Source organism: Peromyscus californicus, unplaced genomic scaffold (assembly GCF_007827085.1).
Source record: "Peromyscus californicus insignis strain IS unplaced genomic scaffold, ASM782708v3 Scaffold_17__1_contigs__length_78620276, whole genome shotgun sequence".
Taxonomy (NCBI): Eukaryota; Metazoa; Chordata; class Mammalia; order Rodentia; family Cricetidae; genus Peromyscus; species Peromyscus californicus.
In genome coordinates this window covers 809956-834104 of record NW_026294469.1, presented here as the reverse complement: position 1 = coordinate 834104, position 24149 = coordinate 809956, and the positions used below count along the sequence as shown (strand labels likewise).

At 37.0% G+C, this 24149-nt stretch overlaps 1 protein-coding gene across 1 annotated transcript in view; it reads left to right on the top strand.

Annotated features, from left to right (window-relative positions):
• Rock1 (Rho associated coiled-coil containing protein kinase 1) overlaps nt 1–24149 on the top strand; it is a 115126-nt gene that overhangs the window by 31124 nt on the left and 59853 nt on the right. Inside the window, 7 exon segments of the mRNA XM_052741510.1 lie at nt 7442–7542; nt 8047–8184; nt 14877–15052; nt 15951–16035; nt 17115–17259; nt 17738–17876; nt 20181–20272. Coding sequence (XP_052597470.1) covers nt 7442–7542; nt 8047–8184; nt 14877–15052; nt 15951–16035; nt 17115–17259; nt 17738–17876; nt 20181–20272 — 876 coding nt within the window.

The following is a 24149-nucleotide window of genomic DNA, read 5'->3' as shown; positions in this document are numbered from 1 at the left end:
GAGTATGATTTTGATAAGTGGGATAACGTTGGGGAAACAAAACTTTCTTAATCTGCTCTCGTTTTCTATTTTGTTTGTTTGTCTCACACTGCAGCCTGAGCTAACCTTGAACTCATAACAGTGCCCTGTCTCACCCTCCTGAAAGCTTAGCAGTCCATGTGTGAGCTACAACATCCAGTTTATTTTTACTATGTTGCTTTTGTAATATTAATATGTCCATGTATTACATTTTACAAATGGAAACTTTACTAGGATAGAAATAAATGAAGTCAAGTGACCTTTTAAATTTAAAATTAAATTTTTATAGCTCACTTGAAATTCTAAATTAAAGAAAAATGCAAGAAGAGTAATATTAATGAAACAAATTTTAACAAATCATGCATACTAATGTGTAAAAATCACAAGTGAGGACTTCTACCAGTAGTACAAAAAAAATCAATGTACTTTAACATACTAACATATTAATAAAGGAAATGCATATTTTAGTAGATACAGGAAACAGTGAATAAAAATTCATACTCATAAATATCTTGTGAAAGAAACTTGTTTATCTCAATAAAGAAAGCCTATAATTCAGATTGTATTGTTTTGTATGTGTGTACCAGTTTTCCTAGTTTCACTTGTTGAAAGGCAATTTCTTTTCTAGTGTTTGTTTTTGGCATGTGTCAAATGCTAGGTCAGCGTATTTCTGGGTCATCTATTCCATTGGTTCATGTAGTTTGACAGTCTCTTGTGCATTTAGTCACATGAGTTAGGAGTCACAGTCCTAGTTGTTTATTTGAGAATGAGTAAAGACATGGGCAGCAGAGTGAAATAGTAGTCATGAATATGTATGGATTGTAAACTATTAGGAATATCACAAAGACTTTGCAATACAAAATTCATAATTATTTGCAAATAGAAAAGCTTGTTCATGGCCAGATGTGGAGGCCCTTCCTGTAATCTTGCAATTGGGAACCCTGAATCTGGGGCCATCTTAGACTATGTAGTGAGGAAAGAGCTTAGAGGTAAAATGCTTAGGAGAAAGAGGGGATACTTACTGGACAGTGACTTCAAGGGATTGAGTTAAGATAGGAATATTATGTCGTTAAAGGTGAAGAGATCAAGTTTGTCTACACGTGCTAGAAAGTGAATATATAATTTAATTCAGCATACACATATATACATGGTGGTAACCTGGCAGTTCTGTGAGTGCTTCGTTTGTTTCAGCTTAGTAATCAGTAAGAATATTCAGTGTGAGTGAAAGTCAGTGGGATGTTTGTGGGTGATGTAAGAGAAATGATACAAAACTGAAATATAATGTCTTAGGATTTCTATTGTTGTGTTAAGGCCAAAACATCAAGATCAAAAACAACATCAAAGGAAAGGGTTTATTTCAGCTTACAGTTCCATATTGCAGTCTGTCACTGAAGGAACTCAGGGCAAGAACCTGGAAGCAGGAACTGATGCAGAGGCAGTGGAGGATTGTTTCCTGGATTGCACAGCTGGCGTTCTCATATCACCTAGGACATCCAGCCCAGGGGGTAGCAACACACACAGTGAACTGGACTCTCCCATATCAGTCATCAATCAAGAAAATGCCCTGGGGCTGGAGAGATGGCTTGGTGGTTAAGAGCATTGGCTGCGCTTCCAGAGGACCTTGGTTCAATTCCTAGCACCCACATAGTGTTTCATGACTGTCTATGGCTCCAGTTCCAGGGGATCCAGCACATGCATGCAGACAAAACAATGCATATTAAATAAAAATATATCACTTAAAAAATAAAAGAACATACCCCACAGGCTTGCTTGCTTAAAGGCCAATTTGGTAGAGACATTTCTCACTTGAATTTCCCACTTTTCAAATGATTCAAGCTTATGTCAAGTTTACATAAAACTAGCCAGTCCATATGCTATATTGTAGAGTGGGAGAATATTAGACATTAGAGTGTATATTGAAAGTACATTTGGAAATACATAATTGACAAATAGAATTAAAGCTAGCTTGATATGTGTGATTATGATTTAAATAAGAAACATGGTTTTATGTTTATCTAGACATGCTAAGCTGCATAAGTGGGAACAGAATAAATGAGAGTTATATTTAAATAGAATTGTGGTTTTGCCAAACTAAGTGTAACAGAAGAATGCAAGATACATGTAAGAGAGTGATCATCTAAGCCTTTAAAGAATTAAAACAATATTGGAGAAATCAGTAAACTAAAAAAATTGTCTAAGTGATCTGAGAGTCAATAGATTTACAGCCATCTCATTTACAGTGAGAGATTGTGTGTGCCCTCAGATGAGAACCTGATTTCCTTAAAGCCCAAGCTAATGGTAATATTTACATTTTTAATAATTGGAAAAGTTAGAGGAATAATATATCATAATGTGAAGTGATATGAAATCTAGATTTCAGTGTCTATAAGTAACAGCTTTATTGGGACATTGTCATACTTAGTTTTTTGTTTGTTTTGTTTTGTTTTTCGAGACAGGGTTTCTCTGTGTAGACCAAAGTGGTCTTGAACTCATAAATTCACCTTCCTCTGCCCCCTGGGTGCTGAGATTAAAGGCATGCTCCACGGCACCCAGCACCATGCTCAGTTTTTAATGCCTTATTTATGGCTGCTTTTGTGCTGCAGTGGTTCAGTTGAATAGTTGTAACAGAGCCCATACATGACCATTTCATTGCTTATACAGTGTGGTGTAAATCATACTGTTATAATTACAAGTTGTATTTTGAGTGCCACATGTATCAAATGTTTTACCTTTTATTTTAGTACATACCTATTGTGTTCAAACAAGAATAGGAAAACAATGTACTTTAAATTTCCTTTTGTGGCATGTTGAAATATGGGTTATGTTTTGGGAATTCTGTCACCTGTCTGCTAGCCAATTGAGAGGAGCATTTTGGTTCAAGAAGCGGGGTTTTCATTGGGGATAGACGTGACTGAAAGAAAAGGCAGAAAAGAGGAGTGCAAGGCCCTTTCAAGCGAGGAACAAGCTGTGACCAAATACAAGAGACAGCTAGTGACTCAATTCAGATTCCCATTTGTCTTGTGATATTTGTGCACGGGTTTTGCTTGATAATAAACAGTAAAATAATCTTTTGTCATCCTTTATAAGGGTTATTTTATCAAGTTAGATTGTAAAACATTTTATTGTGCAGTTGACAGGATAGCTGTGCTATTACCAGATTGTGATATTATCAGACTGTGATATCAGACTGAATACTAATACTCCCAACTCAGAGGACAGCAATAGTTACAGAGAACCAGAGCACTTTAATATTTAATATTTTAATATTCATTATAAAGGGAAATGAACATTATTGCTTACTTATTTCTCTTCTCTCTAGAACAGTAGTTCTCAACCTGTGGTTCGTTACCCCTTTGGGAATTGAACCACCCTTTCACAGGGGTTGCCCCCTCCCCCAAGGCTGTGGGAAAACACAGATATTTACATAAGGTTCTTAGCAGTAGCAAAAGTACAGATATGAAGTAGCAATGAAAATAATTTTATGGTTGGGGATCAGCACAACATAAAGAACTGTATTAAAGGGTCTCAGCATTAGGAAGATTGAGAACCACTGCTGTAGAACATGGACTGCCTATACCAGGGATCCTATTATTTCCCATTTTTAAGAATAGTATCTACTACTTAGTGGCTAGGAGTGAATGCCTGTCTTACATATGGTATATGTATAAGCATATCTGATCCTCAGATCTGCTTCCTTTAATGTGTGTCTTCATTATAAGATGCTGTTTAGCCCCACCTCCATTTTTTCTTAGTGCTACTGTGAAATGATACTAGGGGGAAAAAAATCACTGTGCTCATCTAATCCTTAATGTTTTTCCTGCTTATTTATACCCTAATCTTGGTGTTTGGATGTTAATTGTGGTTGTTAAAAATCTGATCATATGATGGTAATGATAAGTAATAGTCACGTTTTAGGATGCTCTATGTTAGCATAATATAACTATAGAGCCTCCAAAGATTATATGTAAAGAGAAGGGTAAATGACTAATAGTGTAAGAAGGAGTAATTTATCTTGGTTTGTTACTACTATGTTAGAAAACAGAATTAAAGTTAGGAAGGGCTAGGGGTAGTGGTGCACACCTTTAATCCCAGCACTTGGGAGGCAGAGACAGGTGGATCTCTGAGTTTGAGGCCAGTCTGGTCTACATAGTGAGTTCCAAGACAGCCAGGGCTGCATAGTGAGACCCTCTCTCAACCCCGCTTCGCCCCCAAAGAATAATAAATAAAAATAGGAAGCTGTTGTGCCATGTAAAACAAATGGGACTATCATACTGGTTTTTTCCTTGACTGTTAGGGAAATTTCAGTGAAGATCAAGCCTAAGTTTCCTGTTGATAGAGTTTACAGATCTAGTAAAATCCAGTCATGTAAAATAGGTTGGAAAATTTTTCTGTTGTGTGTACTGTTATTTACTTACAAAGAATCATAAATGGCATTCCTTGACCAAGGAGTGCTTTGTTGAGTTTTTAAATCCTGAGAAAAGGTGTTAGCCACCCAACTGGAAAACTGAACTCTGCAGGTTGGACTTTATTAAGTCTGTGCTTTGTTCTAGATTGAAACCGTGGTGAAGTGATCTAGGGTAGCCAGGACTGTAAAAAACTGAGTTTGACTCAAAACTGTTGGCCAGCAGACCTTCACACTTGGTAGCATGCAAGCCTGTGCTAGGACAAGACAAATGTCAAGGCACTATTGATTTCAAATGTTTTGTCTGCCAGCTTTCTAAAGACTTTTGCAACCTTTTTTATGGTTCTAAACCTCTTAAAACTAGAGTCTGGGATACTTTTTCAAGTGTCACTGGCCATCCTAAAACACTACCCCAGCTTAGGACTTTTTTATTTCTCATGTGGAATGTTAAAATGCTATTAAAACTCTACCCACTCCAGGCTTATCCTTACTGAATTTATCTTTAACATTCTTCAGGGTAGTTTAGCTAAAGTATAGGTTTGATTATGCTTATTTGCTTGAGTTTCTATTTACAGCTTCTAACCCATGCTAGTAGTTTTTATATTGTGTCTTGATTTTTATATATTGAGCTGCCTAAACCTGTACTCTAGGAAAAACAAAACAAAACAAAAACTTCCTATTATTAAGTGATAACTTTTCTTAATTTCTTTCTTTGTTGCTTGCTTGCTTGTTTTCTTTTCTTTTTTCTTGTTTTGGCTGGCCTAGCGCTTACTGTGTAGAAAGGTAGCCTTGAACTCACATAGATCATCCTGTCTCTGCCTCTGGAGCGCTATTAAAGATGTGTGTGTCACTACACCTAGCAAATAATAATTTCTAAGTACTGACTTACAGGCAAAGTTCAGGCTCCTTAACCAGATTCGAGCTCCCTAGCCTCTTCTGCCACTTTACCAAAAACATACTAGTCTAGCAACAGAACCCTTGTGTACACTATTTCTTTTTTTAAATATTTATTTATTTATTCATTCATGCATTCATTCATTCATTCATTCATTCATTCATTTATTTATTATGCATACAGTGTTCTGCCTGCGTCCCTGCAGGCTGGAAGAGGCCACCAGGTTTCATTAAAGATGGTTGTGAGCCATCATGTGGTTGCTGGAAATTGAACTCAGGACCTCTGGAAGAACAGCCAGTGCTCTTAACTTCTGAGCCATCTCTCCAACCCTTGTGTACACCATTTCACTGTTCCATCACTTAAATGTTCTGTCTTCATGATCTAACGTGGCTAACAACTACTTTTCATTTCAAATGTTGTAGCTAGAGTTTTTCTGCCTGTCCCACAGTCAGGACAAATCTCTCTCATCTGCCAGTCCCACAGTCACTCAGACCTGACCAAGTAAACACAGAGACTTATATTGGTTACAAACTGTATGGCCGTGGCAGGCTTCTTGCTAACTGTTCTTATAGCTTAAATTAATCCATTTCTATTAATCTATACCTTGCCACATGGCTCGTGGCTTACCGGCATCTTCACATGCTGTTTCTCATCATGGCGGCTGGCAGTGTCTCCCTGACTCAGCCTTCCACTTCCCAGTTTTTTCTCCTCCTTGTCCCGCCTATACTTCCTGCCTGGCCACTGACCAATCAGTGATTTATTTATTGACCAATCAGCAACACATTTGACATACAGACCATTCCACAGCAAAATGTGTTTCAGGTGTCATTGTCTCTAGAAAGTTTTTCTAATCCTCTCTCTGAAAGGCAGGCTTTAATTGGTATCCTCTTAGTACTTCAGAAACTCTGCTTATCTCCTTTATACTGTTTTGAATTAGATTTTTCATTGTTTCATTAGTACTAGCATTTGACACTTTAAAATAGTACCTTTCCATATCTCTAGTGATTACTTTAGAACTTTAGGTTGACTATTGTCTCTCTCTATAGTATCGTTTTGCAGTACTGTGACCTAGAAAGTTGATAAATATATTTATCTTTGTATAGAAATTTGTTAACATTGCATATGTCTGTTGTTTGAACATATATTTTAACAGAAAGGCAAGAATATTATAGCTACCTTTATTAGAAACTAGAACTTTAATAATTTTGTATGTGTATTGACAACATTTAAATGTGAAGCTTTTCTATGCAATCTCATACCAGTGTTGACCCATATGGATTAAAATAGCCCTATTTTAGTCTATGACCAAATTAGGAACTAGACAATCTTTCCAGTGGGGATTTGTAAATTATTGTCATCTGTAGCATGACAGGTTTATATAAATAATTTCAGTGATCTTCCCTGCATGTTTTAAAGTCTAGCTTCAGATTAATCCTGTAAGTGCAAAGATTGCCAGATAGAAATTTAATTTTAATTCTTTAGTACATATGTCTTTGATATATTGAATTTGTACCTTCTTTGCAGGATCATCATAATGACTTGATAAACGAAGTTTTATTTTGTTGATATAAAACATCTACCTATATTTTCTAAATCAGATCTGTTATTTACCTAAAATGCCAAGAATAAATTAAAATTAACTAGATACTATTTTTAATACAGCATTTATATTCAGCTTGGGAGTTTAGCTCAGTTGGTAAAATATACTAGCATAAACAGAGCCCTGGGTTTGACCTCCAAAACTGCATAAACTTTGGATGCATGAGATACTGTCTGAAAAAAAGCACAGCAGTTTTTGTGTTTAAAACAATGTCATTAGATTTTTATAAAAACTTTTGATATGATAGTGGAATCATTGCAGAATTTATTTGAAACAATTCTTAGCATATTAAATATTTTTCTATTTTATAACTTCAAATTTTACACATATCAATTATTTCGAGGGATAGAGTGCTGAGGCTAAACACAGAGCCTCATGAGGCTCTTCACTACAGATCCAGATCCACCACAGCCTTTACTTGTAATGTGTTGTTGTTGTCTTTTCATTGTGCTTTTCAGTACTTTGATTGTAAAGTAAGTAGTGTTCATTATAATGCTTTAGTGACATAATTATATTTTTCATACAGATAAAGACACGATAAATAAAATTAGAGATTTACGGATGAAAGCTGAAGATTATGAGGTAGTGAAGGTGATCGGCAGAGGTGCATTTGGAGAAGTTCAATTGGTAGGTTACTCAGAATTTTTAAAAACAATTTTTTTAAAGTGAAAAACAAAATACTTACTTGCCTGTTTAACATAATATTTGGAAAAATAATTGTTTTCATAAAATCTTTTTTTAAAATGGATCTGGCATTTTTGCCTAAGGCATAGCAACCTTGGGTCAGATCTGGAAGTGGTAGGGAGGTCTTTTCCTTAAGCATTTCAATAAACATTTCATGTCTCACAGGAAACTCCTATCTAGAATTCTGTGGAATAAAGTTTTATGAACAGAGCAACATACATGGTGGGCTAGACTATGGGGAATTTAGGGAGTAGAAGATTTATTTATTTATTTATTTATAGCATTGCTTCTGGTAATTAAAGTTTTGACACTAGCTAGTTGGGGTAAGTAAGCAGAAGCAAAGAAACAAAAATAGCCACATTATTTAGTATTAAAGTCATGTTGTAAATTGTTCAGTGAAACATTGTGCTTTAAATGTTAACCAACGGTTTGTTTTCAATTTTAAAGGTAAGGCATAAATCCACCAGGAAGGTATATGCTATGAAGCTTCTCAGCAAATTTGAAATGATTAAGAGATCTGATTCAGCTTTTTTCTGGGAAGAAAGGGACATTATGGCTTTTGCCAATAGTCCTTGGGTTGTTCAGGTATGGTTTTGATCCTGTTTTCTTAATGCTGTACTGGTTTTTAAAAAATATATCTGAGAAATTTGTTTTTTAGAACAGTAATAATTTATTGGTGGTTATAAAGTTGTTTAATATATCATTATTTTTGAAGGCATAAAGTTTAATTTTGTTGATTTATCTTTAGAAAGGTCAGAACAAAATAATTGTTTTTTTTTTTATAGAATTTAATCTGCTTTGATTTAAAGAAAGTATTTCTCCTTTAACTTTAGTAATGGTTGTGTGGGTGTGTGGGTAGGTGTGTAAACATGAGGTTCTCTTACTTTTTTTAACTGCCTAGTCATGTAAATGTCTCTTTTATTGAAGTAAAAGAATAGGGAAAGTAGAAGATTGAGTTTCACTAAGCCACCAAATAATCCTGTGTTGGCCTTAAGTTTTTAGCACCAGGGAATATATACCCTGATATCAGCATGGTGTAGCACAGCCGTGGCTACAGGACTGGAGGCAGAGACCTGAGGGTCTGGAGTTCAGGCAAGGTCCTATCTCCAAAAGAAATACATAAGTCCTAGTAGTATTGACTGCCATTGGCCAAGTTATTTAAAGTTCATGGGCCATAATTCCCTTGCTTATAAATATGAAACTGTCTTTAAGATTTTTTTTTTTTTGATTCAACACACTTCCTATGTAGCTGAGGATGGCTTTGAACTCTGAGCCTCCTGCCTCTACTTCCTGAGTGCTGAGATGTACATGCCACACCTGCCTAATTGATTATTTTAATTGTGAAGTAAAGTCATGGGCTCAAACCCCACTAAATTATTCTGAGTTTTCTTCCTATGCTTCAACTAAGGCATTGCTTTTTATCTTTAATTTTGAAGTCTTTTTAAGCTAGACCATTTCCAAATTCCTAACATATTTTGTTATTTACTTACAATATCTATTAAAGACTATTCTAAATAAGCATTCTAATGATTGGAATAAAAAGATTTGGAAAATATTGTCTATTCTGTGTACATGTGTGTGTGTGTGAGTGTATATATGTGCACCACAGGCTTATAGGAGCCAGTGGAGGCCAGGTGGTTGTGAGCCACCACGTGGGTGCTGGGGACCAAACCCAGGTCCTCTGCAAGAGCAACAAGTGCTCATAACCACTGAACCATCTCTTTAGCCCCCACATTTTAAATTTGTCTCCATTTTTTTTGTCACCTGTGAGTATCAGAGTTGCTTAGCTTCAGTATTACTAATTTTGTGTGCCAGGTAATACTTTTTGCCCCTTTTGTATTGTTTTTGAGGTAAGGTCTTACTATGTAACATTGGTGGCCTGAAACTCTATAAGTAAGGCCAGCCTCAAACTGGTCATTAAGGGCGTGTGCCACCATACTTGACCCTATATAATTCTTTATTATGAAGAACTGTTATATTAGTTATTTTTCTGTTTCTGTGATAAAACACCATGACTAAAGCAACTCATAGAAGGAAGGGTTTATTTGGGCTTACGATTCCTGAGGGATGAGTCCATCACATCATGGTGGGAAGGCATGGCAGCAGGTGGGCATGGTGGCTGGAGCAGAAAGGTGAGAGCTCATACCTCAGACCGCAGACATGAAGCAGATTTGAGCAAACTGGAAATGATGGGGGCAGGTAAATTTTTAAAGCCTGCTTCAGTGGTGTACTTCTTCTAACAAGGCCACGGATCCTAAGCCACTCCAAGTGGTTATCAACTGAGGACCACCTGTTCAGAATACATGAGCTATGGGAGGCATTCTTACTCAAACTACCACAATTATCCAATTACTAGTGTGTTTATGATGTTTGACAACATCCCTATCCTCTATCCAGAATATTCCAGTTATGACAACTAAAAATGCATTTAGACATGGTTGAATATCCCTTGATGGTATTAGTGGGGAACAAGAGTGGGAAGACAGTACTGCCTTTGGTTGATAACTCTTGAAAAATGGATGTTTAGTGTTATTTCTTTTAAAGATTAAAATATTTATGTCATAATTGTTCAATTTGCAGTTTAGATATCTTCGAGTTTTATCTTACTTATTACATTGTATGTAAATAAGGTAAGCCGTCACCAGAATAACAATGCTTCTTTAATTATGGCGCTCAAGTGAGAAATTATATATTTCTTATCCTTACTCCTAAATTTTTGTTGCTTTTAATTTAATGATATGTGGGCATGTATTGTATATGTGTGCAGGTGCATGTGCCTTTTTTGAGGCAGGATGAGAACTAGTGCCATTTGCCTACTTCCTTTGAGACAGGATCTTTCATTGGTGTAGAGTGTACCAATTAATTGATACTGACTGGCCAGCAAGTCCCAGCTGCCCTGTCTTCATCTCTCCAGCACTGAGATTACAAGTGAATGCCAGTATACCCTGCATTTTTACATGGGTTCTAGGGATCAGACTCAGGTTCTTGTGTTTGTAAAGGCAAGTGCTTTACCAACTGAGCCCATCTGTCCCTGTTTAGTTTTTTAATTAATATAAGTAGAGTTGGATAGACTGCTCAGTAGATAAAAGCATTTGTTCTTGAGAGCTTGAAGACCTAAGTTCAAATCCCCAGCACCCATGTCAACAGTTAAGAGCACTACCAGCTGATCTTTTAGAAGAACCAGGTTCAATTCCATATACCTACATGGCAGCACACAACCATCTGTAATGCTAGTTCCAAGGAATCTGATTCCTTTTTTTGGCCTCCATAGATACTAGGCATGCACTTTGTGCACAGGCATAATTGTAGGCAAAATCCGTACACATTATTTAAAAAAAAAAAAAAAAAAAAAAAAAAAAAGCTTGGATGTAGCATCGTGCGCCTGTAACCCAGCACTAGGGGAGAGAAATAGGCAGATCCTCAGAGCTTGTTGACTGGCCAGCCTGGATGAAACTGAAAGCTTCCAATTCAGTGAGAAACCCTATCTCAATGCCGCAAGGCAGAGTGATAGAGGAAGATACCCAATGTTGTGCTCTGACCTTAGCATACCTAATGTGAATCCACCACACACACACACAGCACAGCACATAAAAAACACATAAATAAGTAAAATCAATTAAAGCAAGCCTATAACTAAAATGATTAAACACTATTGAGAAAGTGAAATGTAAAGTCTTTAAGACATCTATGTAAGTCTGGTGGTTTTTACCCTGGGGTTTGTTTTTAATTTTGTTCTAAACTAGTGTTTACTTAAAAATTGTTTGATTTGGGGGGGGGGGCTTTTATTTATTTATTTTGGGTTTTTTTTTTTAAATTTTTATTTTGCAATACGATTCAGTTCTACATATCAGCCACGGATTCCCTTGTTCTCCCCTCTATGACCCCCCTCACCTTCCCCCCAGCCCACCCCCCATTCCCACCTCCTCCAAGGCAAAGCCTCCCCCGAGGACTGAGATCACCCTGGTAGACTCAGTCCAGGTAGGTCCAGTCCCCTCCTCCCAGGCCGAGTCAAGTGATCCTGCTTAGGCCCCAGGTTTCAAACAGCCAACTCATGCAATGAGCACAGGACCTGGTCCCACTGCCTGGATGCCTCCCAAACAGATCAAGCCAATCAGCTGTCTCACCCATTCAGAGGGCCTGATCCAGTTGGTGACCCCTCAGCCATTGGTTCATAGTTCAAGTGTTTCCATTTGTTTGGCTATTTGTCCCTGTGCTTTATCCAACCTTGGTCTTAACAATTCTCGCTCATATAAACCCTCCTCATTCTCGTTAATTGGACTCCCAGAGATCCACCCGGGGCCTATCCATGGATCTCTGCATCCAGATACCTCAGTAGTTGGATGGGGTTTCTAGCACAACAATTAGGGTGTTTGGCCATCCCATCACCAGAGTAGGTCAGTTCAGGCTGTCTCTCGACCATTGCCAGCAGTCTGTTGTGGGGGTATCTTTTTGGATTTCTGTGGGCCTCTCTAGCACTTTGCTTCTTCCTATTCTCATGTGGTCTTCATTTACCATGGTCTCCTATTCCTTGTTCTCCCTCTCTGTTGTTGATCCAGCTGGGATCTCCTGCTCCCCCAAGCTCTCTTTCCCTTGACTCTCGCCCTTCATTTTTACTTCAACTCTGAACACACAATAGATTTATGCCTGATATTTTTGACAGTTTCTTGCTAATGATTTAATCTTCCTTCTAACAGTCCAGAAAGACAATTGTTGTTAGGTGCACTTCAAGTTAGAAGTTATGATTATTTTGTTGATTAGAAATTTGTTAAACATTTTCAGCTATCAGGCATTCAGATGCTGGTTGAACAGCAGGTTTGCAAGTAAAAACAAATTAGTTCCTTATACCCTTGTAGAAGAGATTATGGTCAGTCAGAAACATGGAGGTTAAGCAGATTTCCAGAGCCAAGCAGCTAATGCACAGCAGTGAAGCCAAAGCCCAGTTCATGAGACCTGAGAGTTCTAATGTTCATTTTAAAGTTGACAGTAAACTTCTTATGTGCCTGTAAAAAACTGGAAGAACAGTATTTCTTTGCTTAAGAAGTTTGTCCTTGTTGAAACTATTTTTTTTTAAAGTTTTTTTTTTAACTAAATGTATTTTTTTTTATTTTAATTTATTTTGCAATACAATTCAGTTCTACATATCAGCCATGGATTCCCTTGTTCTTCCCCCTCCCGTCCCCCTCACCTTCCCCCCAACCCCCCCCCCCCCCCATTCCCATCTCCTCCAGGGCAAAGCCTTCCCCACAGACTGAGGTCAACCTGGTAGACTCAGTCCAGGTAGGTCTAGTCCCCTCCTCCCAGGCCGAGACAAACAATCCTGCATAGGCCCCAGGTTTCAAACAGCCAACTCATGCAATGAGCACAAGATCTGGTCCCACTGCCTGGATGCCTCCCAAACAGATCAAGCCAATCAACTGTCTCACCCATTCAGAGGGCCTGATCCAGTGGGGACCCCTCAGCCATTGGTTCATAGTTCATGTGTTTACATTCATTTGTCTATTTGTCCCTGTGCTTTATCCAACCTTGGTCTCAACAATTCTCGCTCATATAAACCCTCCTCATTCTCGCTAATTGGACTCCCAGAGATCCACCCGGGGCCTAGTCATGGATCTCTGCATCCAGATCCCTCAGTAGTTGGATGAGGTTTCTAGCACAACAATTAGGGTGTTTGGCCATCCCATCAGCAGAATAGGTCAGTTCGGGCTGTCTCTCGACCATTGCCAGCAGTCTGTTGTGTGGGTATCTTTGTGGATTTCTGTGGGCCTCTCTAGCACTTTGCTTCTTCCTATTCTCATGTGGTCTTCATTTACCATGGTCTCCTATTCCTTGTTCTCCCTCTCTGTTGTTGATCCAGCTGGGATCTCCCACTCCCCCAAGCTCTCTTTCCCTCAACCCTCGTCTTTCATTACCCCCACTCATGTCCAGGCTGTTCATGTAGATCTCATTCCATTTCTCTGTCATTGGGCGATCCCTGTGTCTTTCTTGGGGTCCTGTTTTCCAGGTAGCCTCCCTGGTGATGTGAGTAGCAGACAAGTCATCCTTGTTTCATGTCTAGTATCCTGCTATGAGTGAGTACATACCATGTTTGTCTTTCTGAGTCTGGGTTACCTCACTCAGGATGATTTTTTCTAGATCCATCCATTTGTCTGCAAACCTCATGATGCCATTGTTTTTCTCTGCTGAGTAGTATTCACCAACCCCACATCTGACAGAGGACTGATACCCAGAATATATAAGGAATTCAAGAAATTAGACATCAAAATGCTCAACAGTCCAATTAAGAAATGGGCTATTGGCCGGGCGGTGGTGGCGCACGCCTTTAATCCCAGCACTCGGGAGGCAGAGGCAGGTGGATCTCTGTGAGTTCTAGGCCAGCCTGGTCTCCAAAGCGAATTCCAGGAAAGGCGCAAAGCTACACAGAGAAACCCTGTCTCGAAAAAACCAAAAAAAAAAAAAAAAAAAAAAGAAATGGGCTATAGAACTAAACAGAGAATTCTCAACAGAGGAAACTCAAATGGCCGAAAGACATTTAAGGAATTGCTCAACATCCCTAATCATCAGGGAAATGCAAATCAAAACAACTCTGAGATACCACCTTACGCCTGTCAGAATGGCTAAGATCAAAAACACTGAAGACACCTTATGCTGGAGAGGATGTGGAGCTAGGGGAACTCTCCTCCACTGCTGGTGGGAATGCAAGCTTGTACAACCACTTTGGAAATCAATATGGCGCTTTCTTAGAAAATTGGGAATCAATCTCCCCCAAGATCCAGCTATACCACTCTTGGGCATATACCCAAGAAATGCTCAACCACACCATAAGAGCACTTGTTCAGCTATGTTCATATCAGCATTGTTTGTAATAGCCAGAACATGGAAACAACCCAGATGCCCTTCAACTGAAGAATGGATAAACAAATGTGGTACATATACACAGTGGAATACTACTCAGCAGAGAAAAACAGTGGCATCATGAGGTTTGCAGACAAATGGATGGATCTTGTTGAAACTATTATAAATAGAAACCTTTCAGTATAAAAAGTTAAGAGGTAATATAAAGAGCTGTGAAGTGGCTCCCATTGCCTCTTTGGAATATTCATTTTATAGCTCTTTGATGTGTTTGTGGTGTTTATGCTTGCCCTAAGAATTAGCCTGCACTTACAGCTATCCTACAGTGCAGCCATTTTACTTCCATCTTATAGTAGTATTTTTGTTAGGTTTTATATGAAAATAAAATGTTGCAAAAATCATTTTAATTATTTTCTGTTAATTTGTAGCTTTTTTATGCATTCCAAGATGACCGATATCTCTACATGGTGATGGAATATATGCCTGGTGGAGACCTTGTAAACCTGATGAGCAACTATGACGTGCCTGAAAAATGGGCAAGATTCTATACTGCAGAAGTAGTTCTTGCATTGGATGCAATTCATTCCATGGGTTTTATTCACAGGTAAAGATAACAATGTTTTCGGTTTCTTATTTTTTGAAAGGAGTAGTGAAAGAGAACTTAAACATCACTTGATTAATATTTCCTACTTCCAGCCTGACTAGTTTACTCTCCTGTGACACAGGTGGCATGTTAGAATTCTAGCGTGTTTAGTTTAGTCTTGCTGTAAATATGTTCTTTAATAATGTTAATCTAATTTTATAGCTTTTATATAATATATTAAAAAATAAAAATTGTATTTTCCAAATGATGAACATTACTTTATTTTAATTTTATTGTCATATTATACATAATAGATTTATTATGTTTTTACTCCTGTATATAATGTATTTTTATCATATTCATCACCTATTACCTGTTCATGTCCTGCCCCTACTGATCTTCCTGTGCCCAACCAATCTCCCTTGTACTTTAATATTTTTTTACCTCCCTGTGACTTTAATTTGGGTCACTTACAGGAGTGTGGTTGAAGGGTTATTTTCAGGAACATAATAAGGCTTGCCAGTGGCAACACCACTGAAGAAAACGTCTTCCCTAGGCAAACAATGTTTCATTTGACTTTTATGTCTAGGTGATACGCAATTTGTGCTTAATCTCTGAAGTTACTAATTTTCTTATAAGAATCAAGCACAGAGAGATCCTGTCTCAAAAAAACAAAAAAAGGGGGAAAAAAAAATCAAACTGTGCTTAAAAACAAACAAACAAAAAAAAAAAACCCCACCAAAACAATATATAAAGGAATGTTTTGATGCACTTGAGTCTCTAGGTATGGATTCGGAGCAAATGCAGATTTAGGTTGTCTCATGTAGGTTAAGGGGACTTTGTAACTGCTTCATAGCCTTTATCAGTGTCTGATCTGTTTCAGCAATACTCTGTTGTTTGATTTTTTTCCCTCCCTCAGAGATGTAAAGCCTGATAACATGCTGCTGGATAAGTCTGGACATTTGAAGTTAGCAGATTTTGGTACTTGTATGAAGATGAATAAGGTTAATTTTTAAATTCTAATTTTGTTTTCTAATTCAAGATAATATTTCTTTAGAAAATGATGTTAAGAATTCACTAACTATATCTGGATTTGTCCAGAATCGACAGAACCATATTTGTTGTTCTTGATACCGTGGTTACAATGTCATATTAGTAACTTGTCAGTGGTTTATTTTTCCTGCTCTATTTGGGGTACATGTAGATTGCCAGATTTACTAAATCTTTCATGGTAACTAGAAATGGAATTAGTATAAATGTCACTAAATGTTAAGACTTTCATAAAAAATGGGTTTCAGATGTTTCAGAAATATTTTATGAATGCTTAGTTGCTTTCTCTTAACATACAAGATTTTGTGGTCCATTTTAAAAGTGAGTTGCAAGAGAAACTCATGTTCACTATTTGTATAATAATAATTTATATATACAGCTAAAGGAGGAAATATGCCACCTTTTTTTGGTTGTAATGGTTTATATAGTTTTAATTTTACATCAGAGTAGTTAGAAATGTACAGTTATCATTTTGAAAGATACTGATTAAAAAGAAAAACTACATAAGAACTATTGTGTTAACATTTAGTTTTAATTCAGTTGCATTAATTAAGTAGGTAAAAATAAATAATTTTGGCGGAAGGCATTAAAACACAGCCCCAGTAATTACTCCATGTTAACACCTTCAAGCCCTTTGCCTTATATATGCTGCTCAATTTCATATCTATACAGTTAGCTTTTGTATATTTTTATCACAGTTCTAGCAAAGTTGAATCAGTCAGATGTTTTGGTTAAAAACAATGAAATCAGTATTTCTATGCTGTAAAATGCTTTGTTATATAATCTCTTCGATCTGTTTGCCTTGATTTGGTCTCTACAATTAATATACAGTTATTATATTGGCAGTTAGAAGAATAAGAAATGGTGGCATCTAGTGAGTGTTATAAAACAAGACAAAAATTTGAGTTACTGTTTCTAAGCTATTGAGAATAATGTGTTAAATTTTTGTATGATATTATATAACTCAGTTCTTCTTTTGGTTATATTAAATTGAAAACAATTAAATCCTAATCCAGGCTTCTGCTCCTTTTAGGAAGGTATGGTACGATGTGATACAGCAGTTGGAACACCTGATTATATTTCACCTGAAGTGTTAAAATCTCAAGGTGGTGATGGCTATTATGGACGAGAGTGTGACTGGTGGTCAGTTGGGGTATTTTTATATGAAATGCTTGTAGGTGAGTAAAGGAAGGGTATATGTATGTGTTTGCGTATTTTAAGATTATATGTGTGAGTATTTTATCTGCATGTTTGTCTGTGTACCATGTGTATGCCTGGTGTTTGCACAGTCCAGCAGAACGTGGGGAATAGATCCTGTGTCCTGTGTAAGAGCAGCAAGTGTTCTTAACTGCTGAGGCTATGTTTAAGCATCTGGGGTTTTTCATCCCAAACTCACTGCTTGGCTTCTCTCATAAAATGTTATGTTAAGCAGCATTAATTTGTATGAAATAAACATAGTCCTTAATGTATTTTGTCTGTGTTTTAAAAGCTGTTTCTAGAGGCTAATTTTGTGATGTGTTAACTTTTCTATATTAAGTGTGTGCTTTTAGTTTAACAAAATTTTTTTTTTAACCAGGCAACTGATTCTTTCTTTAAAATACATATTTTTACAAATGTATTTCTTTGGTTTTCATTTTTCCTGTTGGTTTTTTTCAGGTGATACACCTTTTTATGCAGATTCTTTGGTTGGGACTTACAGTAAAATTATGAACCATAAAAATTCACTTACTTTCCCTGATGATAATGACATATCAAAAGAAGCAAAAAATCTCATTTGTGCCTTCCTTACCGACAGGTAAATAATTTTGATATTGAGTGTCTTTTTGTTGTTGTTATGTGTGCTGGTACCCCAGCATACAGGTTATCACTCCTCTCCTCTCAAAGCCAGATTGTGAGCCTTGCACAGCATGTACTTTTTCTTGCTCAATCATCTCATCAGCTTATACACTTCTTTACATTCTAAGGCACTCTCATCTTGCCTCTCAGTTTTTGAGGCTCATACTTAATCTCTTGTGTGTGAACTATTAGAATATAAAAGCTGAGATCTTGAAAATTATTTATGATAATGAAGCCTGATGAAAGTTTAGAATATTCTGATATCTTTTCTGGCTGTCAGCTTAGTGCATATAAGCGGTCGGCTGGTAGCCAGATAACTTTTTTCTTTTGTTGTATTTTAACTTGATTATTAGACTGATAATTATTAAATCTTGGATTTCTCTCTCTCTCTCTCTCTCTCTCTCTCTCTCTCTCTCTCTCTCCTCTCTCTCTGTCTCCTCCTCCCCCCACTTTTCCCACACAGCCCTGGCTGTCCTGGAACTCACTTTGTAGACTAGACTGGCCTCAGACTCAAAAAAATTCACCTGCCTCTGCCTTCTGAGTGCTGGGTTAAAGTTATATGACACCATACCCAGCTAGTTTTTTTTTTTTTTCTTTATACATTAAAACCTCAGAAATGTGCGTGCATCTTTCATCACTGATTTGCACTAATGGAAAGCATATTCCACTTAGTTACATAAAAATGACACACCTTCAATTTATTCCAGTTTTGATTTGGTGATATAGTATTAAAATGAGTACATTTCTTATAAATACTGTTTTAGCTGTTGTGTTTTCCAACTGCAACAGTGTTTATAAGTGTATGTGTTTTTGAAACAAGAAAATGGAACATTTCATACACTTTTGAAGTTTTCTGTAATATATATGTTTGCAGTACTGGGAATTGAACCTGGGACTTAAGATACGGGACAGGGAAAGTGAGGGATTTAGTTCAATGGAGTACTTGTATAAGAACTTGGATTTAATTCTTTTAAATGCACAAAACAGAATCAAATGACTTTATAAGATTACATTGAATGTTGATTGTATATTGCTAATTTAAGTAGCAGTAGAAGCCTAGTACTTGAATATCAATTTTATGTTTACTTTAATTAAAATTAATTTATCTTCAATATGTTCTTTAGAGCTTGAAAGGTACAGTTCAGATATTTACATTTTAATGTAAGTAACTTTCTTGTGTTACATGTTTGGTGCTAGTCATATAGAAATTAGCAAGTTACATGGCATCTGTCTCAAGTAACCTCATAGTTCTCTTGGAAGAAAATAGACAAACATTATGCAGTGGTAATTACAATGAGATAAGTACTGTGAACCAGAGAATCTGGCCTGAGAAAGAGTCAGTGAAAGCTGCTAACAAAGTGTTACACATATAAAACAATGTTTTTAACTTTTGAAAAATTTGGAATTGATAGTATTCCAATTAAGCTCTGCTGCAAACCATGGGGCACTAAACTCCTCTTTTCACTTCTGTTGAACGCCAGTTTTAGTTCGTTATGCTCTCCAAAGAGGGGCTAGTGATGCTTGTGGATTTGTTTCTTGTTCATTTTAATATGTGGGTGACTGTCTTATTGCAGACTGAGTCCAAGACATTGTACACTCTAAGTGCTACGCCACTGGACTGCAGTCTTGAGTAGCTCCAGTTGGCCTTGAGCTTGTGATCGTCCTTCCTCTGCAGGGACTATCAGGATGTAGTCCAGATTCCCCACGCCTTGCTTTGCCATCCTCAGGCTTTAATGGATTAAAAATACTGAATAGTTTTAAAAAATAAAGGGGAAATTAAAATTTAAAATGTGTTTCTAGGATCTTTGGTAGAATTTGATATGAATTAAAATTGTTTACGCAAGAAAAGTCATTGTGTTTGACTTGTCATCTAAATCTACTTATCTGAGTTCTCATTAAAAATAGAAAGTAGGAATGAGTCTATTCTTTATATATTTTTTCCTTTCAAAATATTTCTTTAATATCAATCTGCTCTTTATTTTCTGAAAATTTTGCTCATAATAGATTTTAGTTTTTCAAGACAGGGTTTCTCTGTGTAGTTCTGGCTGTCTTGGGACTCACTTTATAGTCCAGGCTGGCCTCTAACTCAGAGATCAGTCTGCTTTTGCTAATATTAAAGGTGTGCTCCACCACACCCTGCCTGATAATAAATTTTTAAGGTGACAGATCTGTTCAGGTTTGGTGTTCTGTCACAAAGAAACTTGTACAGGTTATAATAATACCTTAAATGATTAATTACTTTTCTCCTTCCCTTCCCATTTAGAGAAGTGAGATTGGGTAGAAATGGTGTAGAAGAAATCAAACGTCATCTTTTCTTCAAGAATGATCAATGGGCTTGGGAAACACTCCGAGACAGTAAGTTATTTTTTCCCTGGACACTCAAGAATGTTTGGAAGTAGTTGTAGGCAGTTGAAAGTACCTTGCTAAATATTTGTGTAGAGTTGATGAAAATAAGCTCACAGTGCTGTATATAAATTGTCTACACCTAGTTAAAAAGAGTATTTGATAATGCTGGAGAACTTTGTGGAGCTGTGGGCGTGGAGTTGGGCTCAACTGTCATATTTGACACTTCATTTGTGAGTTGCTCTTCATTTAGGCTTAGTTATTTCTTTTTTTTTTTTTTTTATTTTGCAATACAATTCAGTTCTACATATCAGCCACGGATTCCCTTGTTCTCCCCCGTCCCGTCCCCCTCACCTTCCCCCCAGCCCCCGCCCCCCCCCCCCCCATTCCCATCTCCTCCAGGGCAAAGCCTTCCCCACAGACTGAGGTCAACCTGGTAGACTCAGTCCAGGTAGGTCTAGTCCCCTCCTCCCAGGCCGAGCCAAACAATCCTGCATAGGCCCCAGGTTTCAAACATAGGCTTAGTTATTTCAATATGGAAAAAAATCAGTAGGGACAATTGGAATAAAAATGTTATCTCTTGTGAAAGGACAAGTTTTTCTCTTATTTTAATTAAAACATAAGGTATAAGAAGGCTATTATTGCTAAATATAGACTACAACACAGTTTTATTTATGTGGACATCAGAACTTGTGGTATACTTGATTTCATTAGGGTTTTGCAGATTGCAGTTGTGAAATAAATACATAGTATGCTAGAATTTAATTTTTGATCATTGTAGAACATTTCCTTTGGTTTTTTTTTAGTTTGTTTGTTTTTGTTTTTCGAGACAGGGTTTCTCTGTGTAGCTTTGCGCCTTTCCTGGAACTCGCTTTAGAGACCAGGCTGGCCTCTGCCTCCTGAGTGCTGGGATTAAAGGTGTGTGACATCACTGCCTGGCCATTTCTTTGTTTTTATAAAAGAAAGTTAAAATTGTAAGGTGATCTGAAGAAAACTTTACATAAGACATATAAGACAGTTATATTAAAATTATACAATAGCACTAAAGATGTCCCAGATTTGAAAGAATAAGAATTTATCTTTTTCCCTACTGAAGCTTCAGAAAATCTTTTTTCCTTTTTATTTATCAAAAGGATAGCGCTGCTATGTCATTAGCCATGAACAGTAATGGAAATGAGCTCTTCTGGATAGTGTTAGGAACATTAAGACTGGAATTCATGAGCCAGTGAGTGGTAGTTCTTACTTGAGGGAGAAGTTTGTAAATTAATGTCAGAGAAATGGGTGATATAAGCCAGGCAGTAGTGGTGCACGCCTTTAATCCCAGCCAGCCAGATCCTTGTGAGTTCAAGGCCAGCCTGGTCTACAGAGCAAGATCCAGACAGGCACCAAACTACACAGAGAAATCCTGTCTCAAAAAACCAAAAAAGAAAGAAAAAAGAAAAGAAAGAGGTGATACAGGTTTGCTAGGTTTTGTGGTGTATTCTAGTTATTAAAGGTTACTAAATGAAACAGTTATATTGCTTACAACATAGCATATATTGTCCCAAGCTATAAAATTACCCAAGGAGAGGAGGAGGAAGAGGAGGAGGAAGAGGAGGAGGAGGAGAAAAAAAAAGCAAATTGCTCTAGAGATCAATAGATTGTACCATAGCAAGAAGTGTTATCAACTGTGTACTTAGAGGCTTATTAGAGAAGCTACAGCAGCAGCATGCTCTTGGAAGAACTCATTAGCAGTTACACCTAGAGAAAAACCTGATCTACGGATAGATGTGATGCCATTCTTGTCCTTAGACTGCAAGGTAGACTTGCTAGACAGCAGTGATCAGGAAATAAGGCAGTTATATTGAAAAGTTTTTTCTTTTATTCATGTATGCTTTTAGTAAAGCTTTAGAATAAAAATCTAAACTATATACAGTGACTGAAGAGAAGTACCTTTTGAATTTTTTTGAATGATTTTTTTAGAGTTAGGAAATATACAGAAAACTATTAGAATAACTATATAATAAACCACTCTAAAAGTAGGATGGTTATATTTCGTCCTTTGGCTTGAAAAGTTGATATTAAATAGAAGAGAAATATTTGAGCCCTTATTTCAGGCCAACCATGATTTTATTCCAGGCATTGGAAGAACAACAGTATTATTTCCTCTTGTGCAGCTCATAGTTGTGTGGGAATTGGGGTCCAAACCCACGCCACTTTATTATAACCCTACGTGTCCTTAATAAAACTGTCTTATAAAAAAAAGTGGGCTTATAGCTTTAACTGTTATGACTTTATACTTAACAGATTGTTGCTATCTTTTGCAAATTATTAGTATTGTCATTTCTTTATATTTTAAAGAGCTTCGTTGTTGTCTGTTTTTAGAGGGTTTTTGTTATTGCTTTTGTTTAGTTTGTTTGGTGATACTAAGAATCAAGCCCAGGATTTTAAATTCCAGACAAGCACTGTACGTACCACTGAGCCACAGGCCTATCCTTACAGTTTTGTGATAACCCTAGTTAGAGTCAACATACTTAGGAGCATTTTTATAGTTTTTTGAACTTAATAGGTTCTGCTTTGTGATTATGAAAAACTAAAAGCTGTAGAACTATTATCATTTTCTTCCCTTTTCCTGCACTTCACAGCCCACTCCTAAAACACCAAAAATGTTGAACTTAGTTAACTAAGTTTTAAATAATTATATATAATGATTATAATTCCTTGTAGATGTAACCAACCGTCTTATTAAATAAGAAACACAGAACCAATGCAAAGAAAGCCAAGAGATCAGAGCTAAGAGCCTTACCCGCCTGCTGCAGCTAGCCTCTTAAGCCAAGAGACCTCTCCGAAAAAGAGACCTACTTTCTGTCTGTTTGTCTTTAGACTTTCTGTTCTGCCTTCTCATTGGTTGTAAACCCAGCCACGTGACTGTCTCGTCACTGCCTGTTTGTACAGACCTCCAGACACACATTGGAGCGTGTGTCTCCAATGCTGGCTGTATCCTTGAACACACAGAGATCTACCTAGCTCTGCCTACCAAGTTCTGGGATTAAAGGCGTGCCCCACAAACGCCCAGCTCTGCTATGGCTTGCTATTAGCTCTGACCCCTGGGCAACTTTATTTATTAACATAAAATTAAAACCACATTTTCAGTTCAAATAAAATACCACCATAATTCCTTTTGAAGATTTCTTTATTTTTATTATCTGGATGTTTGCTTGCATGTATGTATGTGTAACATATGTGTGCCTGGTGCCTGCAGAGATAAGAAAAGGGTGTTGTATCCCTGGGACTGAAGCTGTAGATAGTTTGTGCACTGCCGTGTGGATGCTGAGAACCAAACAGGCTCCCTGAGAACAGCTCTTAATGTTCCTTTTGAATTTCCTTTTTTTTTTTTTTTTTTTTTTTTGTGAAATTGCTTACTTTTACAGTTCATCTAGTTTCACTACTTTAATGTTTTAAAGTCACCATGACAATTAGTCTCCTAGTCAACCTGTTTTTCTTGATTGTGTAGTACATACTTTCTCTGAATCTCCTGAATCTGTTCACCTTTTATTTTGAAGGCATAAAATATTAAAATTATAAAATTACTTTTACATTATTTACTTGAGGTAGAATTGAAGAAATGACAGGAGTGTGAGATTAAGATAGAAGACTAGGGCTGGAGAGAAGGCTCAGGAGTTAAGAGCACTGGCTGTTCTTCCAGAGGTCCTGAGTTCAATTCCCAGCACCCACATGGTGACTCACAACCATCTATAGTGAGATCTGGTGCCCTCTTCTGGCGTGCAGGCATACATGCAGGCAGAACATTGTATACATGAATAAATAAATCTTAAAAAAAAAAAAAAGAAAAGATAGAAGACTAAAGAAATGAAAAGACCCTCTTCCCCTGACAAGCCAGTGGTAGTTC